The following is a 17,165-nucleotide window of genomic DNA, read 5'->3' as shown; positions in this document are numbered from 1 at the left end:
CATGCATTATATCACTATCTTCCTCGATAATGCCTTAAAACTCATTATCTGGCCACCTTTATAGCAAACTTAAGACTTTATTAATGCTCCCCAAGTACCCATACTTGGGAGCCATAGGTCTAACAAACCTGACTCCGCCCCCCTTTAGCAGTCTACACACACCTTGATAGTATCCCTTGGATATCGCTAATCTCTATATCCCCATCTTCTGCAACGCCTTACTACCTTCCAAGAGGGATGCAAGAAACTTAATAACCTGTTATATGTGTAGGAATGGGACAGGTCACTTGCTCCTAACAACTATCGCTTTGGATTAAGGCACTATATAAATAACACATAACTATCATTAACTATCGCTCAATACCCCAAACACTGTAGTCTGACCCCTGAAATCTTGCAAGCCAGCAACCTCAGCAATCCATCCTGCACTTTAGCCATTTTCTGCACGTTGATCAGAATCTGCGGGAAATGTATGGATAATTCCAAAAATGGATTACCACACAAGTGTTGTCCACTAGAGGACCACTATTTCCATGCACATTGGCTCCTTACCCAGTCTCGCTAGCTTGCTGGCAAGAATCCAAACTACTGAAACGGATAGTCTCTGCCCTACCTCCTCCTCTACAAGAACGCTTATGTTGTCCAGCCTCCTCCTGGAATAGCTTGGCAGTTGAGCATTCCTCATTGATGCCAATGGGTCTTTTTGAGACTGGTTCAATATTCTCTTCATCTCATGGAAATCTGTCTAGCTTCCCATTGCTGGAATCCCTGAGGTATCTTGAGGGCCAGTCTGCCACTGCAGTCAATACGCCTGGCAGGTATGCTGTTATGGAAATTCTTATTGCTGGGCAATAATGTTAGAAGCCCATCTGGCAATAGCTCACACCTTGTCCTGCCTAGATGCTCTACTTAACACATTGCCGAGATGCTTTCCTTTCTCAGCAGGGTCCAGGACTTCATTATCCTTCAGCAATTTGTTTTTATGGCCTCCTGTAAAAATACACCTGCATCTGACTCCCCAGCCTGTCCTACGCTCACCTGATTCGATAACTAGCCCCAGCTTGTAGCTAAAAATGGTTTGCCCATCCAAGATGCCATATGCTGCAGTCACACGTTTGGCTCTATAAAACATAGTCCTTATTCACTGCACAGTGATAGATTTGAAAGTTAGGAATCTTTTTATCTCTGAAAGGATCAGTAATGAAGTGTCATGAATCAATGCTGTGACTAACCCCACTATCCTTGCAGGATCTCTTAGTGCGATCCTTTGCCTTCATTACTGTTCTCCGTTCCTTCTTGATGGCTCTCCTCTCCTTTGCCAGAAACTCCAATAAAGCTTGCCTTGTGCCTACCAGGAAACACTGAAAATCTGGCCTTTTGGCGGGACTATACTCTGATTTTGCCCAGTTTACAAACCCTAGATCTTGTAAGAGCTTTATGATGGAAGCAGTATAACCACTCAACCCTCCTGCAGTCATCGTATTGTCTACGTACATTATGAGCCACACTCCTCTCACCCAAACTACATCTACTACTGAAGCACAAGGGTGCTAATGAAAGCCCAAAGGATAAGGCCCTGACCTCTCGGAGCATTTTACTCCCTTTGATCTGGAGAAACTAGTGTGGCTGCGAAATTGAGATCGTAAGAAAGGAACTTTTGGGGCTCCCTTCTAGCCAATCTTCTCACCTGAGTTATAGCCTAGCAAAGTTGTATCCAGTCTGTCTTGAAATATCTGTCGACTAACCACTTAAGTTTTTGAGATTTATAACCAGATGAACCTGCTCCTTCTCAACAAAGTGTAAATTCCTGTTTTCATCTTTTTCTAGTCTTCACAGTGCTCAATAGTGGTAATATACTGTTCAATTTGAAGTGAAGACTAAAATAAAATGGCACTAGTATTAGTTCAGTATTCTGTTAGTAAGCAATGCATATTCAGCCCATTGAGTAGTCTTTGTAGACTAGTATTCATAAAAAGAATACTATGGAATACTAAAGGCTCTATATAGACTTCAAATACTATAACAAGACAAATCAAATATTAATTGTAGTATTAAACTTCGGGAAGCTTTCCATGTCAGACTTCATCTCGGAATTCAGAAGCTGCTCCTCTATGGACATTGATAGGTGATGGCCTTCCAGAATGTGAGCTGAAACCCCACTACAGTCTGCAAAGCACAGGAATCCCTAGATAGATTTCACCAGTTGATCTAAAATAACTGGCCTCTCCCCTACTGGCGGGGTCTTGCATGCACTTGCTCACCTGCAGTGATGGCAGGCTGTTTCGCTGACCCCTTCGATCACCGCCCTTGTGTGGGAAGAAAACCTTGGGAAGTCTGTGTTTCACATATACATTTTTTGTTTGTATTTGTTGGTAGCGCCCAGACCCGGAGGTATCACAGCGCTCGGGAGGATAGCTCAGGGGCAGCGTGTTCGCCTTAGAAGCAAGGCAACATGGAGCAATACAGGTTCGATCCCCAGGTCCGCGCTTAGAAACCTCTGGGTATTAAGCGTGTTATAAATAACCTATCATATCATAAGGAGGTTGTACATAGTGAGTGAGTATGGTAAGAAGAGTAAGGTTACATTTTCAGCATAGTTGGTCAAAATCATACATTGACAGTTTGATCGACTCTGCAATCTCCACTGGGACTGGAAGTGACCGGTCATTTAACCTCTACAACGTTCATTTGCTCACTTGCAACATCATCTGTGGTGCCTAAAAAACCCCACAGCTTCTTGATAACCGCTTCCTGTTCTATGCACTCTCCCACTGCCTTTCTTCACTACAGAGTATATCTGAGGGTGCCACGAACACTGCACAGGCACTTGATCATAGCACGCCTAAAATTAGAAAAGAGAAAAAGAACTGTGTATAGTGAAAATGTGCTGACAAATACTCAACTGCCTGAAGCGGCATGCAATCACTCATCAGTGCATTGCACACTTCAATGCAGTCACACACTGCACTACCTGTTGAAACCATAGACCAGACCCACTCTGTGGACTTTAATAATGTAGTCATTCTCTTCCTAAGGACAGCAAAGAAAAAAGGCAATCTTTGAAACCTTTTACGAGTGACTTGGCCTGCCAAAGCGCTGTTCGGGGGAAAGAATAATTTCCAGACTAATTCTGTTGACTGGTTAACGGGACTGTAGTAGTTCCATCTCTATTGAGCCAGTGCACGGATCACTCCAGTGGGAAACGTTGTGCTTAGAATCCCTTTGAAGCTGTAGCTTTGCCCAGAAGAGCTAGTGTAATGATGTTATCCTAGGTCAAGCATTCTAAATAATAGTGTTGTTTGAAGCCCTCACAGAGTTGCTCAAGGCGCTCCTCTGGAAAATATGAACAAGAAGTCTGAACCAACCACTCTCTTCCCCAGGAAGCCACCTCAGGAAATTGTCATTTAGCAGCATGCTTCACTTATTACATCCCCTTCCCCAATCGGTAATACCTTTGGCAAATGTGATTGGTGCTTTCGTCTCAATGACTTGTGAAACCCTGGCCACAAGAATCTAATGTATATATTTGTATTCAGATAGAACAGCCAAACTGAATATAAATGAATAACCCCTCCTGCACAGTCAAACATGCAACCCCCCCGACCTCCCATAAAAGGAATAAAATAATGTTTTTTCATGGGGGATTACACAGTGAGCACACAATCCCAAGCACCATCCACCACCCCTTGTTAATACCCCCAAGACTTTCTTTTTTAATCACCCAGGAGTTTGAAGTGATATATCAAAGAGATGGCCTCCCCTCTCATATAACAATCCCACCTTTAATTTTCAGTGGGATCGTCCCTGTTACTAATTCCTGCCGCCCTAAGTGTTCTAGATCTAGTTTCTTCAAAGAAGGTGCATTGTATTAGGACATGCTTCACCGACTCCAGATTTACCTGCTTGCAGAATCTACACCTTCGATCTTTCCAAGGCATTCCATTTCTGGCTCCCAGCACCTCTATGGTGATGGCCAGATTGAATGTTGCTCTCATGTATTCACCTCTCAAAATGGTATATGGGAATTCCTTAAAATACCTAGCCGTTCTTACCAAAGTGAGGTCCTCCAACAGGTAGTTCTGGGTAGTTATTTTGTGTGGCTAGGTTAACAAAATTCTGTAACCTGCCCATACAATTTATTCTAACTTCCGTTTTCCTTTTTTTTTTTTAATCTGCACTCTGAGATCCTGGTAATCTCAAACTTCGGTCTGCAGCTCCATATGGTTGTCTCAACCACCATGGTGGTGAGAACCATTTTTATAGAGAATTCCTTTATTTTACAGGCTTCTACAAATGTTTTAGGAGAGTATGATCCATCGCATTAGCCAATCTCCAATAGTATCTCACTTTTCTACGCCGTAAGAGATAATCCACAGAGCTAGTGTGGCATTCATGCCTTACATACTCAATGGGCAGGTTCTTTGGGAATTGAGCAATAATCCAGGGCAACTATCCTTGATTTCTTTCCAATTCCTTCATTTTAGAGTTGGCCAAGATTTCAGCAACATACAACAATTTTGAGACAATGTTTGCCTTATAGACCTTGATCACAGCCTCAACAGAGTAACCCGCATGATGCTTTGCGAATAATTTATTGCCCCAAACTTGTTTTTTAACCACAGTCTCCAGTTCTAGTTGGGGTCGCCAGGTGAGGTGTTGGTCAATCAGCACTCCTAGATATTTATATTCTGTAACATGCTCCATGATGCTACCATTTTAGTCTGCACGTGTACTTTGTTCCCCTCCTACTTACTAGATTTTCTGAAGACCGTGATCTTAGACTTACTGATATGTATCTTTAAATTGTGAAGGCTGGCAAATATGGCCAATTTATCAATAAGCACCTGAAGTCCTCACAGTTTTATCTATCAGCAAAAGGTAATCCGCATAGCCCAGCCAGGGGGCGGTTTTACCCCATCCCCACCCCAAATTTTAGCGGGTAGATTTCTACATCTTGAAGGTATTCGGACAGATCCGCAAGGTATAGGTTAGAAAGCATCAGGGCAAGAATGCACACTTGCTTCAACCCTATACATTCTTGGAATAGCCTCTGTGAGGCATCCCCCCTGTTAAATTCTCACTTTAATAGTGCTATTCTGATACAGGAGAACGATCCTATTTAGAAGGCCAGCTAGAATTCCTCAATCATGGAGTTTCTTCCACAGCAGATTTCTGTCCACTGTGTTGACAGTAGCACTGAAGCCCTATATAAGCTACATCAATATCCTGCCCATCTAGACTCCTGGCGCCCTCCACCACTGAGTTATACGATTATCGGAAGCAAAAACATCCGGGATAGATTTCTGCTTGGCCCAATCTATTGAATCACAAAAAAGTAGTCTGGCAAACAATTTTGATGAAACATCCAAGATTGCAAGAATGCAGTAATTCCTTGCATCCAGTATATGATTGCGTTTATAAAAAGGGACTAATCTACTGTTTTGCCAAGTAGCCCGGATCCTATTAGTCAGGCTAATGTTTTTAAATACTGGTATAATAATGTTAATATAGATGCCTGGATTACGTTTCATAAGTGGTCATCCTGACCAGCTTCTAAAGATCCCTTGCTACCGTGAATAAAGTTAGCGATGTTCCGTGCCGACAAGGCAGACCAGTTACCCTGTCATACATACCCAAAGTTGTTTTTATATGCCAAGTCCACGCCTCCTCAGATGCACCTCCCACCAAGCAACCCTGCACAGAATGGCCATTCACACATTGCCAAAAGCTTTGTGTATCATTTGTTCTGCAGGTATTTATGAATGCCTGCATTCTTTCAATACGTTGAGTACCTTTCAGTTTATGAAGCCAATTAATATACCCCAACTTGGCACCCTTTACGCATCAGCGGACTCTAAGGAGGTGACATCTGCGCGCAATAATTCTTTAGTCTATCTTTTCAAAATCCTTTTGCAATCCCGTATGCTCTGGTCATAAGTACACTTATGCTTCTTGAGACCTTGCTTGAATGATGTATAACACCTACCACTCTCAACCACTCTCTATGGGAAACTGCGCCATTATTTGAGGTAAGCCGTTTTCAAATTGTACAATCAGGTGACCATCTTTGCTTCCATTGTTATCTTCCGCTGTGTTTATTGCGGGAAGAGTTGTGCCACCTCCTGCCCATCTTAATATCTGAGGAACTCCATTCCTTTAACAGAGACTAAATTGTTGGCTTTTGTCAAAATTCCTGACCTCCACTTAAGGTGGTTGCCGGCTGCATTAATCTCAATCTCCCCTATATTGTCTCTATCCTCTTTTACAACATAAATTAATTTGATAGATATTTCAATATCCATCGAAAAATCAATTGCTGCTTACAGGACATAGGGAATTAACACACACAAACAGATTCAGAGAACTTGGGTTTGCAGTGAGGATTTTGTGGATCTATCTTTGCAGCATAACGCTGGCACCCCTGATAATGCTTCCCTTGCTGCCTCCTTACTGGAACGCCAGCAGGTTTCCATGCTGCTACTTCCTCTGGGGAAGGAGAGTACCTTGAAATCACACTTTTTCTTTCTCCCATCTTATGCCCGCAACTTAACCAGACTACTCTCTAACCGCATCTCCTCTGCTCCACTACAACTACTAGCCTAATTTGGGGTCAGAAACTCTCCTCCAACTGCTAAGCTGGTGTTGTGTGCAGGAAATACTTTGCAGTGTTGCACTGATCACGGCGTGCTGCTTGTGGCTGTCTTGCCATTGCACTTTTGTGTGACTGCTTTCTCCTGTCAGCATACAGTCCAGGTATGGCTTGCATGAAGGCAACTTGGTCTTCAGCTTACCAACCATAGCCTCATGCCAGCTAGATCCACCTCCAGGTCCAGATTGCTCAGTTCACATTTTTGGACCATTACTGCCTGCAGTAAGCACTAAATGTTTAAGCACGGTAATGCTTTCACATCCTGTTTTTTGTTTTTGTTTTTTGCACAAAATATTTGAGTGGGAACAATTGATTGTGCTACATTTTTAAAATAACTTAATGTTTGAAGATTACATGTTCTTCAACTGTTCATTGTTTTGCAAAGTTTCATTTACAGGCCAGTCACTTTGTGTTTTTAAAACCTTGAATTTATCAAGTTATAAACCATTGTCAAGGGGTTATGTAAGGCAATCTTTCCTTAAGTGGTTTGTGGATAACTTAGTTCCAGGTGTTTTTATATTCCATCTTTACCACATCTGTCTGCTGCATGCGATATTTAATGGGCTCCTGGAAGCTACCCACACAAGTTTTAGCAGCAGGTAAGCAAGCCTTACATCGCAGAAACTAGCTGGAATTTGTGCAGCCTTGCCGAACTATACATTCATTGTTCATGGGAAGGAGAACCACCCCACAGGACAGGAAGCCTCTTTGCTTAGTAAATTGGAGATGTGTCCTCAAATAGTCTTTTATTTGAGAGTGGGTGTACATGGCCTTCATTAGGTTCTCCATTACAGGGTTGGCTAATCTAGGGATCTGCATCCTTTGCCAGTTTTCATTTTAAGTTTCTGATGGTGATGTCATGCTCTCATATGCCTTTGTCGAAAGCAAGACAGTGTGTGTCCTGCAGAGATTACCCATTCTTGGTACGTTGGCTCTCGCCTTTAGCCAGCTGGCTGTCCTTTTTTGTCATGTCCTCATCCTCTAGGAGAGACCGCTCTCCTTCACACGTCTTCAGGAAACTCGTTCAAATCCAAGTTGCAGTCCCTGTTCAGGTCTGCATTCTTATTTCATTCTCCTGTACTTCCATTACTACATACAATTCTTAGCTTGTAGATTCCATAGAAATGACGCTGGCTTGTACTTCTTTGATGGGACCATTATACAAGTTTCCAAAGAAACCTGAATTGTAACTGCCTATTCAGCCACACACAAATAGAATCTGGATTGCTTTGAAGAGTTAGTGACGTGTTAACTTTCACAGATCTGGTTTTCTGTGCCCTTATGGACCACGCTCTAAGAAGCATTACCCTTAAACGGTTAACCCTTGTCTAGTTATGAAGGGGGATTCTTGCCCCATTCCTCCACAAAGATCTATCCCTACCCAGGAGGATCTCAGGGTATCTAAAATCGTGCACCAGAAAGGTCAATCAGCTACTAAGTGGGTACAGAAGTGATCTGTGGTCACTGCCAAAACTGTATTTAACACACAGAGCGGGACAGCATTCAGTCCCTGAAATACAGATCGAAAGATCTGTTCTGATTGCTTTAGTGGCCCTATGTACGTTCACCAGTGGGGATGAGAAGATTGCAGCCGTAAGGAATTCACTGCGGTCTCGGAGCCGCTGCAACAGTTTGGTCTAACTTGCTACTTCAATATTCCACATGTTTGCTGACTCGCTTAGGGAGTTGGGAACCTGGTTTGATTCTTTGTGGCTCAGTGGTTATTGTTAGTTTGCTATTCCCCGAAGCAGTTGGCGGAATGTCGAGCACTAATCGGTTTGGGAATTTAAAGGAAGGACCGGGTGATCTTGTTTAAAACTTGATTGCGACCTATTGCGTGAAATTAAATGTTTGCACTGCAGCAGTTCTATTTTTATTTAAAAGCCATATTTCTGAGACTCTCCTGTGACGAGTCCCAGGATGTTGTCACTGTTTCCGTATGGGGAGCCCCTTCTCGTGTGGCCAGGGAGGTGAGGCCACTACCCGATAGTCCTCCTGGGGGTTATGCAGCGGGTGGTACTCATGGGAGGGTAAGCCCCTTATGGGACCAGTGACGATCATCATGGGAGAACAAGGTACCTGCATGACACTGACCACCTCTTTCACCCCCACACTCTCCGCCCCTACCTTCCTAGCCAATCTATTTCTACAGAACACATGAGGTAGAAAGGACTTAGACGATGAACAGTGGAGGTAACTTCTTTGAGGATCGGAGACGAGGCACTGGAATGAGGAGGAAGTGAGGATCCGCAGGGATGACTCAGCAGAACCTGAAGGTGCGTCTAGTCTACAACTACAGCCCATGTCAAAGACGGACATAAAAACAGACAAAGGACGAGAGAGAGAGAGAGAGACAGACAGACAGACAGACTCAGAGAGACTCCCTGGAGGAACCGGGAGCGGGGTGGACGCTTTCTGTGAAGACCAGCCGGAGAGGACCAGGTCGGCGAGGCGTGCGGGAAGGACGCTGTCCCGTGAACATGGTGAGAGAAGAGCAGAAGGCTGGCTGGGAAAGGGATCAGTGGCGAGGCACTGCAGGACCATGCAGTCCTGTTTAGAGAGACACGCCAAGCCGGATCTGGAGCAAAGAAGAGTCACACAGAGCTGGCGAGTCAGACACCGGGTAGCTCGTGACCAACCGGAGGACTACAGTCAGGACCCTAAAGTTAATTGGTTGGATGTGTCTATGATTTAGGACCCCCAGAGGGTGCAAGAACCCCTTTAGCCTAGATCACATAAGGAATGGAAGAAAGAGAACTTAATAAAAGACTAGTCAAGACAGTATAAAGAGAATAGGGTCTGGAATCCTTACCTGAAAAGGACTAATCGCAGAGCAAGAAGACTTAATCTTCCTCGCAACAGTACTGGGGGAGGGGGGTGATCTTGACTCAGAGCTGTCAAAGGAGAAGGGAGAAGGCAGCAAGAACTGAATAAATGAGATATATGAAGACTGTACTTAGCAGGAGAGTGAACCAAGTCTGTATGTGGGACTAAGAAATTGTGAAGAGAACTGTGAGTGTTATACTTATGGACACAGACCTTGGCAGGCGAGTAAACCAAGTCTGTGTTTAAACCTGAGAGACCTGGGAGAGAAGGGAACCAGCTCTACCAACCAGGGTCCGAGACCCAGCACTGTTTAGAAAAACATCTGAACTCCTCTTCGCATTGCCTGGCAGAAAGGAACCAGGTCTGCCAACTAAGGTCTGGGACCCACCATTGTTTCAAGAACCCTGAAAAGGGCTGGTTGGGGAAGGGAAACATTCCCCCGCCAGTTGTTGAACTGTTTCATAAGCCTCAGCAAGTTTGGGGAAGGGAGGCCCCCCGCAACGCCCCCCCAACTGTTGAAACTGAACTGTGAGAACCTTTCAAACCAGGGAAGACTGGGTAAGGGAGACATTCCCCAACAGTTGGAACTGAACTGTGAGACACTTGCAAATCAAGAACTGCATTTTGTCCAGGGGAAGGGAGTAATTCCTCTAGACTAGAAAGATACTCTTTTAATTTAGTTAGTGTAAAGTGTGAGGGACAGAGATAGGATTCTGGCATAGGACTGTGAACTCTTGATTTGACATCCTGACTGAGACATTAGTATTTTAGTTGAGGCAGGGAAACCCCTCTTAGAGTTAGGGCAAATGGGGTTTTCTTTTCATTTTGCCACTTGAATAAAAGTCTATAACCAATATGACCCCTTTGTGTCAGTCTTACTTCTTCACCCTCCCCATTGTTGACCGTACTGCTATCAGTTGATGCTACCTGTACGAATACCCATTTCTACAGCGTATGCGGTTGCGACTTTGGTTATGAAACTGGTGTATCTGAATCTGTTTTCGTGATGCAGAGTTTGAGATGGGGAGCGATAGTCTGCGAATATTGAAATAGGACTATTTGCTACTTTCAACGCTGTGTTAAATTGTAAAGGAATTTGGCCCAATTGGCATCTATGTTTAAGGTTGAGAGTGCAGCACTGTATGTTGTCTCACAAACGTATGACCGCGCAATCCAATATGGGACCTTTTCAAATCCAAATTATGCATTGGGGTCAAAGGTAGGGAAGCGAGAGACCAAGACTTTTGAACGCTGTGAATTCTGTTGATATTAAAAATCGGAAAAAGCCCCCTTTTTGTATGAATCACAACTTCTAAAGTGAGCATCTTGTACTGTGGTGGTACATCATATGGATAGAAAGATAATTGAAAGGCTCTGAAATACAAATAAAAAAAGGACAAAAGTGGTATGCAGAAAAGCACATGGCATAAAAAGCCTGTAGTAATAAAAGGAGATGATAAAGGGGGTGGGGGAGCATTTTGTTTGATCTCTACCTATACCTCAAACTGCAGTAAGTTAAAGAATGGGAGAAATAATAACACCAATACAGCCCTCCCAGTATTCTAATTCATGGTTTTAAAGATTTCATTAAAAAAGCGCTATTGTTCATTAATTTTACTGACTGGTTTGATGTGAAGCAACTTTGCTATAAGTGCAGTACTTTTTTACTTTTCCTCGACAAATGTTTGTATATGACTTTAACTTACTGTAATGCCTGGATATGTGTTTTCCTTCAGATCCGCAACAAAGAACTCTCTAATAATTATTGACGAGCTGGGTAGAGGAACTTCCACATATGATGGCTTCGGATTGGCTTGGGCTATTTCTGAATACATTGCCACCAACATTGGAGCTTTCTGCATGTTTGCCACACATTTTCATGAGCTAACAGCACTGGCTGACCAGGTGTCAACAGTTAACAACTTGCATGTTACAGCACTAACTACCGAGGAGACACTCACCATGCTTTACCGTGTTAAGAAAGGTAAGAACCTGTTACTATCAAATATCTGGCAAAAATCCATGCACGTCCAGGTGAAAAAGGCTTAATGTTTTTTCACATAATTGTGTTGCTAAATGTCCCAAGTTAGTAGAGCCTGTAGTTTAATATCACCAGAAAGGTATGCAACCCGTGGATATCACTGTGGACCCAAAGATATTAGTTCAGAAGGACCCTGAAGTTGCTGAAGAAGTGAACTTCTAGATTTGACCTCTTATCTTTCAGACACTGCTTGGACCATCCCAATGCTGCCCAGATGAAGAGATGGGAAATATGATTGATGTTTGAGAGAGCATTTTGTTTCAGTGCAACCCAATACATGCCACAGCTGCAGAAATGGGAAAAATCTTAGACATTTAGCAGGCACACACATTAAACAAATAGTCTTCAGTAACTGCTTGAAAGTGTAATTTGTGGTACATGATTAATGCAAACCGGTTCATGCATCTTGAACTCCAAATTAAAAAAATATACAATTGTTAGACTGGCAGGCATACGTTTTGTCTTCTTTTGCTTCACACACACTGTTAATTCATCATCTGGACCAACACAGGTCCTTGCAAGCTATTATCAGATCTTCTACTTGATTAACCCCTATAACCGAACCCAACGATTTAGGTTAGACTGGTGTGACCATGGAGGCACTCTGTGATGTTTATTCATTGTACCGCAAACCTTTTCCTGTAAGGGCACCATGGTGCTGAACAATTAATGCTGCATAGTCGTCCTCCAATCCGGTTTACAACGTTGGTAAAGGTAGAAATTTAGGCCAGCTAGAATAAGGTCTTCAAAAGTCGATTCTGAGTTGTGTTCCAGAGCAAGGCTGCCAGAATGAAGAAGGCATGTTTGCCACACTGAGCTCTGGCCACTTTGAAAAGGTTCAAATCCTAAGATCATAGAACACAGTTGGAACCATATTTTGCGAATGTTCCCATAGGAAAGGCATGCTTCTCGTGTACTACACCTTGTGTACCATGCACAGCAGTTTACATTTTATCTGAGATTGAAAGCCTATGTAATTGGCATAACACCTAAAATGGGGGAAGTCTGTGTTCGGCAGTAACGTTCTTGTCTCTCGGAAGTCTCATCCATCGGTTTTTAGGAATGCCTAAAAAGACTTTGAGTTCCAAAAAATCAGGTCCTGTGAGATGAAGGCATTGGTTGGCAGAACTGCTGACTAATGGAGAAATAATGCAACAATTTCTTAAAGTGACCGTAGTTGGGCGAAGCATTTTCCGACCACTTTCTTTACTTGGTTATTCCAATTTAATTCACTGTCAATAATCACTGCTATATTGGGGACTTTTCAGCGGTGAGAGAGCATTTTCCCAGCTACACTGCTAGAAAGAGTTCCACATGTTCCCTACTTGCTCTGTGGCCTGCAGGTTAGGATTTCCGTTTTGCTCGTCTTTATTTGTCCATCCACTCATTGACTGCTGCCATACCCAGTTGAAAATGGAGTTAGAAGTGGTTTTGTCCATGCAGATGTAATGTCCTAAGAACTGTGTATCATCAGTTAATGTACAAGACTTACATAATAAATAAAAATATTAATAAATGAAGGAATTTAGAGAGTGGCTGGAGGTAAAGATTGAAAGGTAGTGGGGAAATTAAGGCACCATGTGACACTCCCAAACTGACTGGAGCGGTGTATGGCTCAAAGGAATCCATTGCCACAGACTGAGTTCTTTTGTCTGAAAAACTTTAAATCCAAGCTGACACTGAGCCAGATACCTCAAAATGCTGCAGTCTGCCGAGGTGGATGGCACAGTTGACATTGTCAAATGCTGCTGAACGGTGTAATGATAGCAATACTTGTACACTGCCAACTATCATCTGCCTGATGATATCAGTCATAAGAGGTGACCAATTGCTCCATTATATACTATCCTGGGTGACAAGTAGTGTGAAGTTTCAACATGCCCAATCGGTTGCCAGGATAATACAGATTCAGGTAGTTTCCAAATAAATAGAAGCCTAGCTATAGGGTGATAGTTGATGCTATCTGCGGAATAAGTACTTAAAAAAACAAAAAAATTAATGTATAGAAGAGTAAGTACCCTTGAACGTTTTTACCATTGCTGGAGTTTCACCCCTGGAAAGGGAGTTATATAGGTCTTCAAGGGGCTTGCAATGAGATAGTTTGATATGTTAGTTGGTCCTGGGTCTACAGCAATCGAGATGGTTTAATATTGGTCACTATTTTATCTAATTCTACAGTTGTCATTTCAGAGAGGAGGTATCTGTGCTTGTGAGATAAGCTGTTTAATGGTAGATGCTGGTCTTGACGATAAGATCTGGAATAGGGAATGTGAGAATTATTTTGTCTTCACTGTATGTACTTCAGAAGGTAACCTTCAATATCATTACAAAATTGTTGATTTATTACTGTTTTAGGACCAGAAAGGGTAGTAGATCTAAATTTGGCAGAGTGCAAGGCGATTGTGGTCTGTAGTGGCTGTGCGCTACCCTTTGTGCTGGCAAACAGAATTCTGAACTCTTTCTTGACTTACCATTGTTGGAGCAGGAGGAGTTACAGCCTGAGTAGTCATAATCTCATTACCCGTTCGAAGCATGGCACAGAGTGCAAGGCAAGTGTGGTCTGCAGAGGTCGGCCGAGTCAGCGGCTTATTGATTACGCTCCCAGGACATTGCATGTGGTGAGAAACCGAGGCTGTGAGTTCAGTCTTCAAGATGGAGGTTTTATCCAAGCTATTCTCAGTGCTCTCCATGTATCCTGCTTTTCTTAAATAACTCTAAATTAATAGATATGAACCAAGGATTCATGCTGTTCCGTATCCGACTCTCCCTTCTCCGATCCCTCGGGCCGCCGGCCTGGGGAGTTCACTTACGAGTCTTTTCACTCCTTCGCGGGAAATGCAACAGTTGGTCGTTGGGATGCTGCAGAGGGGCTTTGGCAGTAATGACAGAGGTGAGACCGGTGAGAAGGAGATTGTAATACCATGCCAAATGAATGTATCAGTCATTGGGAGTTACTCCATCGAGGGTTCTGCAGACCATAATGCGTTGTAACTTGCTTTCTGATCCAAACGCTTTGTCTGCTTTAAAGCAAGTTCGGTTTGATGCATCTTTGTCAGCTTTCACCCCCAAATTGCAGCTCTGAAACACTCATTATAGCACTAATGGAGTAGTAGCGGAATCCAAAGAAACTCCTTTTAATACTAAACTCTCAACGAAGCAAGATCCAATTAATGACTCCTTTATGATGCTTCTGACGGAAACTAGGGAGATCCTGAAGGAAATGTCAGACTTGGAGCTTATTTTTTTTTCCGAAAACATGGGTGTTTTATAAAAAAAAAAGGGAACATTTTAAAAATACCCCGGTCATGACAACTTTTGAGACGTTTACCATCATCGACGACTGTGACTGAGGAGGCCCTGTATGACAATCATATTCAATCGTATCAGGCTTCAGGGTCACCCCTGTTTGGGAGGCGGAATGGCATCAATGGTCAGGATCTACCCTGTAACGCAAAGGTTTCTAGGCACAAGCCCACGTTGGACACTATCTCTTATTGAATAGGACAACACGCAAAGGCATGCAAGACAACTTGATTTGCCCTATGAAATTTGGAGATAATGTATCAAGGGAAGACTGCTTGCAAATGGCTGATCCTCCTTCCACCTCCATGAGTCCAAAGTCCAATTTACTGTCTAATCAAATAATGTCTTCTGATCCCTTTATTGTGGAGGTGAATCTCTCGGAGGAGAAGGGATTGGCCATGGCTGTCTGGAAACTCATAACATGTGTCGGTTATTAGTAGAGAACTGACAGCCTTGTACAATCGATACAAACTGGTGTTTTGCGCAGTCAGGGATGATGCGACTGTTTTAAATTCCTTAAACGAAAAGTTGGCGTTTGTAGAAGGGTTTCTGAAGGGCCTTTATTGTAAGCAGTTACCAGATTCAAGGAAGAGTCTAATTGAATGTGACCCCGGTTTCAAGTGGGGGGCCTGTTAAGGCGGTCCCAGAGAGGACAAAGCGAGCTGAGAGGAGCAGTAATCTACAGCCTCTAATAGGTGTGGCAGAAGGTTTCTTGGATCGCTCTTTGTGGGGAGGAGAAGGAGCCATCCCCTATCCCTCCGAGCGTCATCTTGGTAGCTGAAGACTTGGTGGCTAATGGCGGGAGGAGTGGCTCATGTATGGAAATAGTGACTGGTTACTTTCAAAGTTTTAACCCCGGGAGGTAACAGAAAAAAAGAGCAAACAGTGCTGAGTCTAATGCTTCACAACCCAGTAGAAAAGAAATCGAAAAACATGAATGTTGCGCAAAAAGAAATGTTGCCAACTGACTGTAAGTTATTAGAAAACAAGTGTTCAGACAGTTATGCTGCTGGAGGCCCCCTCTACAGAAGCGTAAATGGAAGCACAGCTGTGTGGGTGGTTGTTAATGTTCTTGATGTTTAGCCTCCACAATTCAGGGAGAATATAAGATTGAACAAAGTGATACTCCATTTTAATTCTCGGCCATTGATGGAACAAGTACACCAGGCAGCTGCTCACATGATGTCGTGGGTTTTTTCTGTAACCCCTGGTGACCTGAGTGTACAACATGTTGTTCCCTCTCCGTAAGCACATGTTCAAAAGCTTGAGGATTGCGGGTTACGTCAATAAGCGACTCTGACCATCAGGTGCTCTGCAGGTGGATCTAGTAGACTGCAAATAGTTGATCACACCGTGGGCAAGGCTGAAACTTGCAGGGGTGATGATTGGAGTTGGTTGGCAACTACATTAAATACTCATAAGAACTAGCCCCTATTGACCTGTTCAGGGAATGATTTTAAGTCTTAGGACTATTTCCTGTAACACAAGGGGCTTTATGCATCTATCTTCGGAATCTACCTCAGTGTTTTTAGATGCAGATTTCTTTTGTCTCCAGGAAACTTGGTAATGAAACCCACCAGACATAGACGGATATGCGTGTTTCCTGTCTCCAGCCTACAAGGAGGAAAGGGGAAGGCCTTCCTGAGGGTTATTTGGTATACGAAATGACAGGAATTTTTTATTTTATTTATTATTTGTATCGCGCGCCAAACCCTGAGGTAACTGGGTGCTTACACATAGTCAGGCATACAGATTATCATCAACAATAAGGACCCTGGTTACAGGTGGGTCAGATAGTGACATACAGGAGATAATGCACAGTAGTAAACTACCCAGGAGGCTGAGCTGTAGCATGGATAGTGATCGGCTAGCCTAGTGAATACATCTTACTGAGGAGGCGTATTACCTAGACAGTTTTTTTATACTGGCTTCAAAGGTGAGGAAGGAGGGTTCCTGTCTGAGAGGGATGGGGATAGAGTTCCATCGTTTGGCAGCTTGAACTGGGAAGCTGGCTCCTCCGGCTGTTTTTAAATTGTATCTTGGAACCACTAAATTGTGGGAATTAGATGATCTGGTAGTGCGTGTGGGTTGGTGTTTGCAAATTTTGTCCGTCAGTTATTTAGGGGCTGAATTTGTGAGGCATTATGAGGAATATCTGCAACAGCCCTTACCCTGGACAATCCCTTTGTACAAGCAGTAGAACTGGAGTCGGATAGAGAGATATAGGTATCTGGTAATATTGTCCCCATATATATGGTCGCCATACATAATGTCGCCGGGAAAAGGTTGTAGTGACATCATATATGGTGACCATATATATGGGGTCAAGGAGAGCAAGGGTTGCAG

General features: G+C 43.3%; 1 protein-coding gene across 2 annotated transcripts in view; it reads left to right on the top strand.

Moving 5' to 3' along the window:
• MSH2 (mutS homolog 2) overlaps positions 1–17,165 on the top strand; it is a 1,146,446-nt gene that overhangs the window by 965,522 nt on the left and 163,759 nt on the right. For both annotated transcript variants that reach the window (XM_069608417.1, XM_069608418.1), the window contains one exon: positions 11,212–11,459. In XM_069608417.1, coding sequence (XP_069464518.1) covers positions 11,212–11,459 — 248 coding nt within the window. The remainder of the gene's footprint in view (positions 1–11,211; positions 11,460–17,165) is intronic.

The sequence above is a fragment of the Ambystoma mexicanum genome, chromosome 4q (genome assembly GCF_040938575.1).
Source record: "Ambystoma mexicanum isolate Mex_15411 chromosome 4q, UKY_AmexF1_1, whole genome shotgun sequence".
Classification (NCBI taxonomy): domain Eukaryota; kingdom Metazoa; phylum Chordata; class Amphibia; order Caudata; family Ambystomatidae; genus Ambystoma; species Ambystoma mexicanum.
Note: the sequence above shows the minus strand (reverse complement) of the source record. Positions and strands in the feature narration are given on the sequence as shown.